The following is a 13673-nucleotide window of genomic DNA, read 5'->3' on the forward strand; positions in this document are numbered from 1 at the left end:
GGGGATTGGTTCATAGGAGTTGGCCCAGCATACTTACTGGTGGTACATCCGCAGCACATCATAGAGATAGTCCTTCTCTGCATCATTTTCAATTAGAAAATCTACCTGTAAAACCCAAGGGCAGAATTACAGCTCCAGGCCCAGAAAACCTATAGCAGACTCCAGAGAGGAGAGGCCACACCAGAAATTATTCCAGCAGTTCAAGAAGAGTTGTGAAGAGAGGAAGGAAGACAGAGGTCAGGGTGACCTCCTGACCCCAATATGTCATACCCACGCAGAACAGAACATGCCAGGGTGGGCTTTGCACATCCAGATGTGGCCAGGCTGAGCCTTGTCCCAAGATGGAGAGATAATGTGTACACACACAGGATGGGAACCTCCATGTGACAGTGACATCCCATGGCAGTGCTGCTGCTCACCCCATGGCTGCCATCTGTGTCTGGAAGAAGCCCATTATCTTACCTGATGGTGGCTGTAGTGCTGGATAACTGCTTTCAGAAAGGATTTGGGCCACTGGTTCGGAAAGCACATCCCACTGGTGGGAAGCACCCTACTGCTGAATTCTGCGACACCTTTGCTAGGGGACCTCTGCCCTATCCCGTCCTGGCCTAAGCTGGGAGTTCTGTCCGCTAGTCAGCCTCCTGGCCACTCCTTCCCCCTCTCCAGGTCCCTGTGTGTCTCCCCTGGAGGGAGGGTCAGGTTACATCATTTCAACTTTGCTGACGTCAATGGCTAGGACTCCAAGGTCAGGTTCAGGAGCTGCTTCATTAGCACCCCAATCCCTGGGGAGCCAGTGATCTGGGACCCCCAAATTTCACTCTTTGGGACAGCTCTTTGTTCATCTATGTGCTATATCCTTGGCTCTCCCTTTAGCACAGGACAGAGTAACAGGGCAATGTGGAAGCTGGAGGGGTCCCTGGTTCTCTCCCTCCAGCCTCCAGGCTCAAGAGCATTATCCCAGGCTTAAGAGTCCTTAGTTCCAGAAGAATAGGGACTGCCTGTCTGTTCCAATACAGAGAGGACTTGTAAGGCCAAACCCTTGGGATTTCTAGTCTGAGCAGGGAATGCAATTTTCTAGTCTTGACCTGGCAGCACTTCTGCCCCTAAACTCAGGCTGGGCATTTCACTGACGATGAGCCTAACCTAGGAGGAGGCTCTCCATGGACTCATAGCCTAGGTGTCAGAAGCTCCCCAAGCTGCTCCAATCAGGGGAATTTCTGCTCCCTCCCTACCTCATTGCAGAGGCATCCCCCTAGAAGATGGGGATGGCACATGCGCTTGAGTCAGTGCTACTAAATCTTAGGATACTGGGCTGGGCTCTGGCCCACTCTGCTTCACAAGTGGGCACTCTCAAAAGCCCATCTCTATGAGGACACAAGCCTGGACTATCTCTACCCTCTTTAGCCTCAACTTATGTAAGAAAATTGGAGACTTCACCCAAAATATCTTGATAAATTAGATCAAGTCACCCATTACCTTCCTATTGTACTTAAAGCAAAATCCAAATCCAGACCCCTTGCTGTGTCTTATCCAAGCTCTTTCTGGATGCATGGGTGTCCTTTCAGTTCCTCTCTCATGACAGACTTTCTTCTGGTGTATATTCCCCTATTCCTTGGATGGCTAGTCTCCTTCCCAGAGAGGTCTTCCCTGGCCACCAACCTAAACAGAACTCACTCCCACCCTGCAAGATGTTTCAATTCCATCATTACATGGATTGCTGCTTGTAATTTAAGGTTTGCTGGGTTTTGTTTTTATTTTTTGTTTTTGAAATTGTCTGTCTCCTTTGCTTGATAGAAAACCTAATGAAGGGAAGGATGAGGTCTTGGTTATTCTAAATTCCTCAGGCTTAACATATAGTTATGTGCTCAATAAATAAGTATTTATTTATTGGGTGAATTTGTCCTCACAGTTCAGGTTGAAGGAGCCATGGGAACAGAAAGGAAAGGGAAATGACCTTTGCAGAGCCCCCATGGTGGCACTGGGCATGTGGGCTTAATTCCTTTGCATATTACACCAACCCTGTGAGCACATATCTCACACCATTTTGCAGAAAGGACCAGAGAGGTTAAGTAAACTCACCGAAGACCCTATAGTTATTAAGTGGAACTATGATTTGAACCCAAGTCTGACTCCAAAGCCTATGCTCTCCTGCTAGCCATGTCCATTTGGTGTGACTCAGGCATCCCAAGGGGAAATAACTCCCAAGGCTCCTTAAAGTCAACATTTCCAACCTTTTGCTTTTAAGATATCTTGTTCAAAAAAAAAAAGATATTTTATTCCTCTGAACTGTTAAGAAAACTTTTTGATTGGTTCAAAATGACAAAGAAACAGAACACATGTCTTTTGTTTTTGGTTTTTGGCACTGTGAATTTAACCCAGGAGCACTTAACCCCTGAGCCACATCCCCAGCCCTTTTAAAAATATTTCATGTAGAGACATGGTCTCACTAAATTGCTTTGGGCCTTGCTAAGTTGCTAAGGCTGGCTTTGAACTCATGATCCTCCTGCCTCAGCCCCCCAAGTCACTGGGTTACAGGTGTGTGCCACTGTGACTTGCAGAACACTTTTAGATGATGCTTTGAACCCCAAATGTTCTGTTCTCTCAGGGGAGGATAAAAATCCCGCCTGCTTTGGTTGGAGTGAGGACACCCTCACCAAAGGACATCCAGCCTAATTCTAGCCACGGGTGGTGAGAGAAGCAAAGGGCCAGGAGAGGGATCTCTGATTGGCTGAGGCCTTAGGTTTGAAGTCCTCTCACCCCTTTGCAGGAGTGCAGCTAGCAGCAGCATTAGGGTTAAGCAGAGAGGGACTGTCCTCAGAGGACAGCCTTTATTTTGCTCTGGGTAGAAAGCTAAGGTAGAAAACTAAGGGAATTTGCAGCTTTAGAGTCTAGGAATGCTTTTCTGCCTTCTCTAAGCCAAGCACAGAGCACTTGGTGACAGTCTTTGTAGAAAAGAGCTGGGGGTGGAGGGAGTCCCGGGCTCCTGACCTGTGGACAGTCCTTCAATCCTGACCACTGCATTCAAAGGTCCTTACCCAGAAACTACTTTCTACCAGTCTCCTTCTGAGAGCCTCATGTCCATGGGCTCTCACTTGGAAGCTCATCTAAACCCTGTTCCAGTCTGTTCTTGTCTGCTATTACAAGGTCATTACCATCACAGTCCCTGTGGGACTCACACTGCAGTTGAGCAAACCTCTTCCTCACACTGGAACCTCCACAATCTCAGTCAGAATGTCCCCTCCACCTCCACGGCTAATATTTCCATTTTTTAAAAAAAAGTCTACATACAAACAGGTGTGGAGAGAATCTAAGTGATGATTCAACAGTAGAGCCCACAAATGAAGGGACAATTTCCCATCCAGAAATGTCTCTAAGGAGACAGAGAAATAGCCCTACTTTGTTCTCTGGAAACACACACTCACATCTCACTCTGCAGACTTTAGAATGTTCCAGAAGAAAAGAAAGAAAGATGGAAGTCTTCTAGAAGTCTGAGCATGCTGTAGCAATGCTACCATTAAACTAGGCTTTTAGACTATTTTTTTTTAATTACATAGTATTCCTTTCTCCTAGAATTCTGCCTTCCACTTGTCCAGGGATCAGCTTCGACAGATGCTGCTTTGACTACTTGGTACTATTCCCATGTACTCATAAAGCTCCTGGCACATGGTAGGTCTTTGACATTCATTTCTTCCCTCCTCTCCATCCATGATCTTTCTTTCCCTGCAGTATCCAACACGGTGTTGTGCCCACAGGCACGTAGCACTCAATGGTGTCTGTGGAATGATGAATGAACTCCACTTGCTCAAGGCTGGGGAACCCTCCTTCTACACTCTTAGCCCTGTCTTGGACAACTGTCTTCCCAGAACTCCTGGAGGCTCTGTCTCTTCTCAGTTCATTTCTAGCTCATTGTAGAAAAGTAGGTCCCAGAGCCATGCAAGATGGAGTGTCTTCCCTCTTCACCATGCCACCTCCTCTAGAGTCTTTCCTGATCACGCCCAGCCCACACTCCTCACCTGCCTTCTAGCCTGTGGCTCATTCTGTCCCTCGCTCATTTGCTCATTCGGGCCTGTAAGCTCTGAAGCTCACCTAGACCCTCTGCTTACTGACTGCCATGTCTCAGTAGCTTCTGTAATTGCTTTACTCTCTCCTTTAATTATCTTTAATCTCCTAATAATTTCTGGAGGTGGATATTGTTATCCCCTTTTTACACACGAGGAAATAGAGGTTCAGGGAAATGGGAGAGCTAAGACTCCAACCTATGCCTGCTGTCTCCAAAATCTCAGCTTTTTCAATCTACTCCATGGCATCCACTTGCCCTATATAACACTTTTGTATGCACCTGTCCACTGTACACATTTATTGAGAGTCTGCGATGTGCAAGACAGCAGCCTTTTTTCTCCAACTAGATTTAGAAAGCTTTTCCTTTCCTTGGATCCCCCCTGATGTGGGGCACAGAAGTCCTGAAGGAGCTCACCCTCTGCAAGTGACTGTTGGGGGGTCTCTATTCCACCTCCATTCCCATCTCCAGCCAGCACTAGCATTTTTCTATGGCTGATGCTCAGCTGGTTCTGAGCCATGGGTCTGTGTGGAGTGGGAGGGAGCACCTTCATCTTCACCAGGTTCAGGGGCATTGGAGGCAAAATCTGGGTTTGGCTTTGGGGCCCTTTCAGCCTCATTCCCTAGTATTCCCTCACAGGGACTGGCCCTTCAGGACTGCTGCACAGGGAAGGTGAGAAAGAATAAGTTAAATAATGCATTTTGTTCCACTCCTGTGCCCTCCCTGGTCTGTCATGAGGATTAAGCACTTGGGAGAGACTCCAAATGTGTGCTGTGTCTTCTCCTTGGGCACTCCTAGCCTCTTGCACCCTGCCCTTTGTCCTCCAGGGCTTTGCCTGGATTCCTGGTGTTTCAGCCAGTGGGAGGCACAAGTAGGAGGTGAACAGGAGGAGGAAGGGACTGAGGCTCTTAGTCCCCTGGCTGGTGGCCTGAGGGACCACCTGAGGTAGTTTCCTCCACCTGAGGTGGTAGCCCCTGCCTGGGCCTCTCTCTGCAGCCTCTTCTCCTGTGTTCTGGTGGCCTCCCTCCCCTGGCCCCTGCAGAGTGTGGCTTCCCATCGCTGTCACCCGGCCTAGTCTGTTCCTGTAGCCCTGCCCTTTCCTACTGTCCTTTCACAAAGCTTGCTTTGGTTTTCCCTTTGGATGAGCTGTCTGCCTCCTGCTGAGCCCTGGCTGGCGGGAGGGCTAGCCATTAGTAGTGGCAGCACCCGCAGTATTTCCTCTCAGCGAATTCTTCCTCTACCTTGAAGATTTGCCCCAATGTCAGTACTTTGTCCTCACCTCTGCCATGACCTTGCTAAGTTGTTCCGGACTCTCTTTGCCCACTGGTCTTCCACAAACCTGTGCTGTAGCCTAGACACAGGTCTGGGTGTGAGGTGGAGGGTGGGACAAATAAGCCCCTTCCTCCACTGGGTCTGCCTCAGTTTCCTCATCTGTAAAATGGTCATAAAACTCTCCTTTAATTTAATCCTTCCATGAGAGATTAATGATTGTTTTCATTACTAACTCAAGGAGTTATTAATCATAAAGTTTAAAACAGTGTCTGGAAAGTTGTAAGTCCTATGTGTTTGTTAAATAAAGTTAAATACAAACAAATGGATACAAATTTCATAACCTCAGCAGCTGGCAGTGAGTGGCCCTCCATACATGTTGATCCAGTCACATCTTCACAGTCTGTATCCTAGCCAGTACTGGATGTATTGGATTCTTCATTCTCATCATGGAAGGCATATGCTGTTCCCTCTTCCTTTCACATATACCCCCTGGCTCCTCCCCTATTCTTCAGTCTCTGCTCAAACATCACCTCTTCAGAAAAGCCTTCCTTATTACCCTACATAAAGTACCACCTGTTACTCTCTTTTCCCTCATCCCAGTTTATTTTTTCATAGCATTTATCACTACTTGGCATCATAGAATACTTTTATTGCTTTACTTATTCATATTCCCCATTAGGATATACTCTCTAAGAGGGCAAGGCTTCGTTTTGTTCCTTGATGCTTAGAATACTGTCTGGTATGTATAGAAACTCAGTCAAAATTTATTGCTTGTATGAATAAATGAATGATCAGCCACTCCTTGGAGTTAGGAACTCTTTCTGATCTTAATCATCCTATCCCACTCTCAGTTGTGTGGCCTCAGCTAGGGTACACCAGAGCTACTCACAAATGTGTGATTGCTGAAGAGACCATAAATACTTTGTGAGCAAATGAGTAACCAAGTTCCTGCAACTTGCAAGGGCTGTGAGCAGAGAGGCTAATTTGAAAAGCCAGTCCTCTCTGAGGGAGAAATCGCAGTCTCTGATCATGCCCCTAGCCCATCCTGGCCCAAGGTTGTTACCTATCATTGGGAAGGGCACTAAGTGCTGCTAGTGGCCTTAGAGAAATGACACACTGATAGGACAATGCCTGGAGCCTGCTAGCTCAAACAATGGGACACTTCGGGCATCAGCCAGGAACCATGTGGTGACTACAGGCCCAGAGCAGCCAATATTGGAGTTCCTATTTAATCCTATCTCAAGAGTAAGCACTACAAACCCCATCTCATAGCTGGTGAAACTAAAGCTCAGAGAGATTAGATGGTTTGCCCAAAGTCTTACTGGCAGTGAGTGACAGGGTTGAGATTTGACTCCAGTTCTGCCTAATTCCAGATAATAAGCCACAGTGCATACTTTTGGAGGACTCTCTAAGTGTCAGGATCTACTGTAACCCCCTACACAGGTATTGATCTCATTTAGCCTTCATGATAACCTTATTAGTTAAATGTCATCCTCATTTCACAAATTAGAGACCTGAGACAGAGAGAGGGTAAGTAATTTGCTCCAGGTCACCCAGCACTATCCTTTACAACATATTACCTTAAATACAACCTCCAACAACTAAAGACTTAGATTTCAAACCATTGCCCAGGGGTAAATTTGCTCCAAAACACTAAGGAAAGGACATTTGAGAAGCAATCAACAGCAAGCTGTAAATTTCACCCAGCGTGCCTCTATGCCCCATGTCTGTCCTCTGCTGCCCCATTCTCTCTCCCTAGTTCTTGGGTGATCCCCAACCTGGGAGGGGAAGGCTGCTGCTGTCTCTGAGGCAGTAGGGCACAAAGTCCAGCCTAGGCTTGCCCAGTGTGGCACCTGCCCTGCCTGCACACACAGGCACATTAATAGGTAATGCACTTGTGATGAGGAAGGGCAGGGCAGCAGAACACAGGGACCTTAAGCTCTGTGGAGTCTTTGGGGCCCAGGGAGGAAGGATTGGGATGAACCCAAAGTTGAGTCAGACACTGGGGACTCTAGAAGTGATGCTCTCAAAGGAGGAAAAGAGTAGGTACCCCGACAGGAAAAAAGGCAAAAGAAAACCTGCCATTACTTTCAAGCCAAGGCCAGGAAAGTGAAACTCAAGCCCAGGGTGGGGGATGGGAGGTTGAGTTTCTTCAAAGTGGGTTGCCTGAAACCTATACTCACCAAATGTCCTCCACAGCTGAAATTTCTCCCCACACATCTCTTTGCACCAGTGAACACGTTAAATGCTCCCTTGACATTAGCCAGCCCCCCAGCTTCTGCTGAACTTCCAGCCATCTCTTACCTGGGGGAGCAGAATCAGGAATATCTAACGCCTTGTTTTGATGAGACTTCTTCCAGTAAGGGTAGTCCCCACTGTGCCCCTACCAAACTTCGGTTTCAACACTCAGGGCCCAGCCACAGGTGACTATAAGTGTAGGGGCTTCCTCCCAGCCACATGACTGGAATTTGAGGATACAGACTAGGTGCTCAAAACATGCTTTTTAAATGAATGGCTGCTCACTCCTTGCCCCTCACCTTGGGCACCTCTGGGCCTCTCTATGGGAAGCAGGGAAGGGAGGGAGAATCACTCTGACCTTGCCTCATGAATTTTGGCCCCTCAGATCTGGGAAGGGGTTCAGCTTGGACCAAAGACACTGGCCCTCTGGGGCTCTGGCAGGGCCTGTGGGCAGCTCCAGACACCCTGGCTTAGGCCCTCTTAGAAGGCCTGGTGAGGAGGTCCACCCACTAGGCCCCTGGGATAGCCTTCTCTGGCCTTGGGGCCTCAGCAGTTCCTGCATAGCTTTGGAAACAGCACTAGAAATGCCATGGGTGGGTCCAGCAGCTCCCAGTGAAGGTCTTGGAGCACCAGGGACCACCAGAGAGGTGTCTCACCTGGACATGCCTTGGAGAGGAGGCTCTGCCTGAAGGAGCTGACTGGCCAGAGCTGGCTCCTCACACCCTTGGTGCCTCCCCTCCTCCCCACTGCAGCTCAGCTGCCTCTCAAGTCCTAAGAAATGCCCCTGGACAGGGAGAGTTTCACAGAGCTGCTCCTAAGTCATCTTTAGAGGTCAAAGAGCCAGAGACATCCAGCTTCCCTTCTTCAATATCACCATGGGCTCCAACAGTCCTAGGCTGCGGGCACTAGGAGGGAGGGGATTTGCCCACTGCAGAGCATCTCAGATAAGTGTCCTGCCTTGGGCCAAGGCTGGAAGGATCCCAACCTCAGAATATCCAGTCCTTGGTAGGAGAAAGGAAGTTTTCTGGAGATGGAGCAGTTTACTCTCAATGTCCATGCCCTCATTTCTGGAGATCTCTCTGGCAGCCAGAGGACCCTCGACCCTCCAAGGTCCCAGTCCACCCAGATCCCTCCCCTCCCCCAGACGGGGTTAGAAAAGGGTGGCTAGCACAGGGGATGTGCATCCTCCACCCACCCCTCCGGGACCTCGGGTCCTTGTTGCTTGGGGCACCTCTTGCTGTTCTGACCTTATGCCGGAATTCTCGGGCCACCTTCCGGTCCATGGCGGGGCGGGATGGATCAGTGAAGCTGCACGATCCGTTCCTTCGGGTGCCGGGCTACCGGGAGCTGGTTAGAGCAGGCAACCGTGACCGTCGCCGCCTTCCGCGGGGACTAGGGCGGGGCCTGGAAACGGTGGGGGCGGACCCTGGGCGAAGGAGCCGGCGGGGCGGGGCTGCTGGGAGGCAGAGACACCTGTCCTGTAGCGTCGCCTCCCCCTGAAGCCTTGGAGAAATGGGCCCCCGAGTGTGGGACTGCTGGCCGCGGCCGGTAGTGAGTGCGGCTGGCTTTTCTTTTGAAGAACTTCCCAAACATATTGAGGAAGAGGATCGCGGAGACCTGGACAGGAAATTTGTGATATTTTGCGCCGGCAGAAATGCAGAGTCCCGAGACTCTTCAACTGGTTGGGTAGCAGGTGCAGTAATGACAGTTTTCCCTGGACACACGGTAGAGGTCCACCTGCCTGGCTGATACAGGGACTCCTTGTCGCACATCTCACTTTGGGTGTGCCTTCCACAATGGTCTCCTCCAGGCACTTTTCCCACCAGAAATCAGTCCTTGATCTGTGAATTCCTGGGGTAGGACTGGGTCTTATTGTGGCCCACAAAAGTCTAAACGGGTCGGGGTGTGCCCCCACCCACAGACTTCCCCTCCTCTCTTCCTTAAGGGCTCCCCTGGCCCTCAACAAACCCAAAACCAAAATCAACACACACCTTCACTGAAGCATGGAAGGGCCTGGCTGTGACATCTGATTTGTGGCTGACCTTTATCCAGAACACACACTCTCTGGCCCATTTGACTCAATACAGCCAAAATGTTCCCTGCCTGGGTCAAATTCTGGGCACAAACAATAATGAAGGAGGCTTGGGACAGAGGAAAGAGGGGGGCAGGAGAGGAGTGATAAGCCCAGGTGAAGTGGGTGGATGGAATAACTATGGAGCTTATGCCTGAACCTAACCCAGATTGGGTGTCTGACCAGTTTGCACATAAGGGGCAAGAGAAAGAAGATGGACAAATGGTTGTAACTTCAGGGACATATAAAGGCACCTCTCAGGATGGGAATACAGCTTAGAGATACAGCGCTTGCCTAGCATGCTCAAGGCCCTGGGGTTGAGCGTGGGGCGGGGGGAGGGCGGGTGGGGGGAGAGCCCCTTCTCAGAGTGCTGTCCCTCCAGCTGAAGTTTTGCAAGCAGACACTTTTTATATGGGCTAAATTATTACCCAGTTTAATCTGTAAATCCCTCCTGGGGAAGAATTGCCTTACAATATTATCCAAGTCTTCACCTTTGTATTAACTAGGTAAGTCAGAGATTAAAGAGAGATTAAGATGTATGGATTTTCAACGGTCCAGAAAAATGTCACAAAGCATCTTCCTCTCCAACTTACAACACTGATTTGCTGCATTTCTTAAATGTGTCATGTGGCTATTTATTTCTTATATAGAATCCAGGCAGTCATTGGTAATGTACTTACCCAAAAGATACAGTCTACTGACCACCCAATCTTTTTTTTTTTTAACATGACCACAACCTCCATGGATTCTCTCCTTCTTTAAATGCTTCCCACTTGGCTTCAAGGACAGCATTGAGATCTGGTTCTCTTCCCCATGCATGTTTCTTCCCAAGCTTCCTCTGAGACCTCCCTGCCTCCACCCATTCCTTACCCAGTTTTTCAATGCCCTGTCCTTGACTTTCTCCTCTTCACCTTCCCTTCTATGCCCAGGTTTTCAGATAATCTGTGTGATGATAGCCTCAGGGTTCTATTTGCCATAATATGACTAGTGTAGGGCATGGCACAAAATAGATGCTCAAAAAGTTTGTTAAATGAATGAATGAATGTGCACACCCAAAATTATACCCCTACGTGGGGGCGTTCTGACCAAATCTCTCTCCTCTTCCTTGTCCTCTTCCTCCTTCTCATAATTATCTACAAGGACTGGCATCTAGTTGGTGTTTTTTAACTGTTAGCCATGTGAACAATGCACAACCTCCCAAGGCTTTCAGATTCAGCTTTCTAACACTTAAAAATTCATCTTGGACAGAGAGTGTGCTTTGTTCACAATATTAAAGTTGCTTTGTCAGTCTGGCCTTGATGGGAGCAATGATATGGCAGCATGAGGCACTAGAACAACCTAGCTCAGTCAACATTTCCTGAGCTAGTGCTGGCATTCAGAGGAAGGACTCATAGTCATTCTCCAAAGGTGCTCACAACTCGGGTAGGGTGGGGATTTTGGAGCCCAGAGTCTGCTCCTGACTACTGACCACCGAGTGGCATGTTCCAGGCTTCAGTGTGACCCTCTGTAAAAGTTGAAGTTAGGATTGGATTCATTCAGCATCTCTGATTTCTGGTGGAAGTGGCTTCCAGGATCCAAGTTAGGGAGCTGAGGTTGCCCAGGTGCCTCTGCTCCCTCAGGGGACTGAATGAGCTGAATCCAGGCTCCCTGGGGAGGGTAGTAGCCACAGGCCAAGAAAGGGAAAGTCTGGACCATCTTCAGGCGCCTAACTTATGGTAATGAGCTAGGCTGTCCTGTCACTCTAAATCTGGGAGGAGCCAAGATCTTGGGAGGAGGGTCGGAGAGGGAGCAGGGACACAGGAGCTAGTCAACAAGTAGTGTGGAGTGGAGGTGTAATCCTGCCTAGCTGTGTGAGATATCTCGGAGCACTCAGGCTCTCTAGTTCCCCTGCGTCCCTATGGGATTCCCGACGCCCATGCTCTGCCTGCTACTGGCTTGCATCTGGAGGCTCCGGGGTGAGCCTGCTCTGGAGTCCCGGCAGGTGCAGCCTGTCGGTGAGAGCGGTGTAGACAGGGGAGGCTAGGGCTGTGGGAACTTTTAGGGAAGCAGGTTGTGCAGGTTGGAGAGAGGGTGGAAGGAGAAGGTCTGATCTGAGGGAGGGAGGGCAGGGGGTCCGGAAAGAGGGGAAGCTTACCGCAAGAGAAGCAGGTTTATGGCGCAGAGGAAAAAGGGTTTCAAGTGAGACTGGGTGGAAGACTTGAACTGGGGTTCAAGAACTGGAAAGAAGGAGGGAGACCCTTTCCTAGAAGGGTCTCAGGGAGCTGGAAGAAGGACTTGAGAAGGCTGCAGAGAGAGAGAGAGAGAGAGAGAGAGAGAGGGAGGGAGAGAGAGACACTAAGGGAATGCCACGTGATGCCAGAGGGGCTTCCTAGTAGGTGGGGAAATGGTGGTGGGAAACCCAGACAAAGGGATGCAAAGCCCCCCATAATCTTCCCTCTCCAGCTGCAGCAGGCACACCTCGGGCAAGTGCAGAGCTGCCGCCTGAGCCAGCCGGGGGACCCAGGTAAGTAGGCACATGATCTAGTCACCCCACCCACTGCTCCCATCCCTATTCCTGGTCCAGGTGGCCCTAGGGGTTAGCATGCAGAATGGGGTGTGCCTGGGGGGTGAAGGGAGGCATGGTCATCCTAGCCCCTAACCCACGCCAGGCTTGGTTCTCATTTAGCCACAGCTACCAGGAGGTGACCCTTGCAGCAGGGAATGCCACAACAGTGATGGGAAGCCAGGTAAGAGGACCTGGGAATAGGGTCTTCATTGGGCAGCGGGTATATTTCTATCTGGATGGGAGGCTGCCAGGGAACTCTGTAGATACAGGAGGACTGTCTTGGGAATTAGAAGGGAACAGATTCCTGGTATGTGTCTGAAGTGTAAAAATCCATAAAACACTTTTATTCCCATTTTCCTAATCTCTTGGGGCCCTGAATCCAGTTGTGAATTTTTTTGGCAGGGGTGGGCACAACTGAGCTCTGCCCTCCTAAAGGTGAAAGCAGGCAGGTGAGGCTCTAGGAGAGTGAGGTTCTCTTTTCCCTGTCTGCATTGCAAAGGCCCTCAACCCTGTCATAGGCCCCTCTCCATATGCTGTACAGTGCCCAGGAATACTGCCTGAGAAGCTAGCAAAAATAGGGCCACCTGCTGGAGGTTGCAGGGAAGGATTGATTGAGACGTAGAACCCTGAGCTACTGTCCTTTGAGTCATGACCATTTCCTTGGTCCATCCTCCTGGATCCTCCTCATTTGTGGGAGAGGTGGTGGGGTTAGTTTTCTCCCTTTGCCAAACTTTGTTGGCCTCTGGATCAGGGATTCAGGTTTTCTTTTGAATTCCAGTGTACATTGGTCTCCTTTTTTTTCCCTACAACCACAGACATGTTATACATTCAGCCCACCTGTGGTGACATTCCCTAGAGTGGCTTGAGTCACAGCTATGTGCACTACCCCAATGAGCATCTCTGGGTGACCAGTTGGGCCAGCATGTGGGGGAGCATCATTTATAATAGAAAACAATGAGACCCAGCTATCCGCCTTTTGGAAATAGGTACAAAGGCCTAAGGTGGGCTGAGGTGGGCTGGGGTGAGCTGGGGTGGGGTACACTTTTTCTATAATGTGGATTTTCTAGGTGTTTTACTTCTCCTTTTTACCTGCTCTTCCAGGCTCCAAGTTTTAGAATTGTAGTCAGATACAGTTTGAGTTGAAAAGGTGATCCTACAATGAACAGATGAACTCAAGTCTCCTGATTGAGCCAGGCTTGTCCCTCTGCTCACAGGTCTCTAGGAATCCACACATTTTAGTGGGAAAATGATCCTTCCCCAGACATCTCATTCCCCGATGGACTTCCATCCTTCCTAGTTTCCTGGCAGCCTCCCTCCCCTTTTCTTATGGAAAGGCACAAACATCTGAACCAGGTGACCTGGTTTCTCACATTATTCAATAGAGCAATAAATAGTTTGAATGGTCTTACTCTAAGGTGACTAATGGTGTGTGGGTCTGAGCTCCCTGTACCAGGGACACTTCCAGGGCTCCTATCTGGAATGCCCTCATC

General features: G+C 49.5%; 2 protein-coding genes across 3 annotated transcripts in view; one reads left to right on the plus strand and one right to left on the minus strand.

The window, feature by feature from the left end:
• The window catches only part of USH1C (USH1 protein network component harmonin), a gene marked incomplete at its 3' end in the record, with an annotated part of 42844 nt that extends 33908 nt beyond the window's left edge, over positions 1-8936 (minus strand). For both annotated transcript variants that reach the window (XM_081282256.1, XM_081282257.1), the window contains exons 1-2: positions 8815-8936; positions 38-105 (exon numbers count right to left, since the gene is read on the minus strand). In XM_081282256.1, coding sequence (XP_081138382.1) covers positions 38-105; positions 8815-8850 — 104 coding nt within the window. In that variant the 5' untranslated portion in view covers positions 8851-8936. The remainder of the gene's footprint in view (positions 1-37; positions 106-8814) is intronic.
• Positions 8937-11535: 2599 nt separating this feature from the next.
• Positions 11536-13673, plus strand: part of OTOG (otogelin) — a gene marked incomplete at both ends in the record, with an annotated part of 80563 nt that continues 78425 nt past the window's right edge. Inside the window, 3 exons of the mRNA XM_081280376.1 lie at positions 11536-11632; positions 12081-12141; positions 12304-12364. Of these exons, the coding sequence (XP_081136502.1) occupies positions 11536-11632; positions 12081-12141; positions 12304-12364 (219 nt within the window). The remainder of the gene's footprint in view (positions 11633-12080; positions 12142-12303; positions 12365-13673) is intronic.

Source organism: Spermophilus citellus (assembly GCF_964194105.1).
Source record: "Spermophilus citellus genome assembly, chromosome: 2".
Classification (NCBI taxonomy): Eukaryota; Metazoa; Chordata; class Mammalia; order Rodentia; family Sciuridae; genus Spermophilus; species Spermophilus citellus.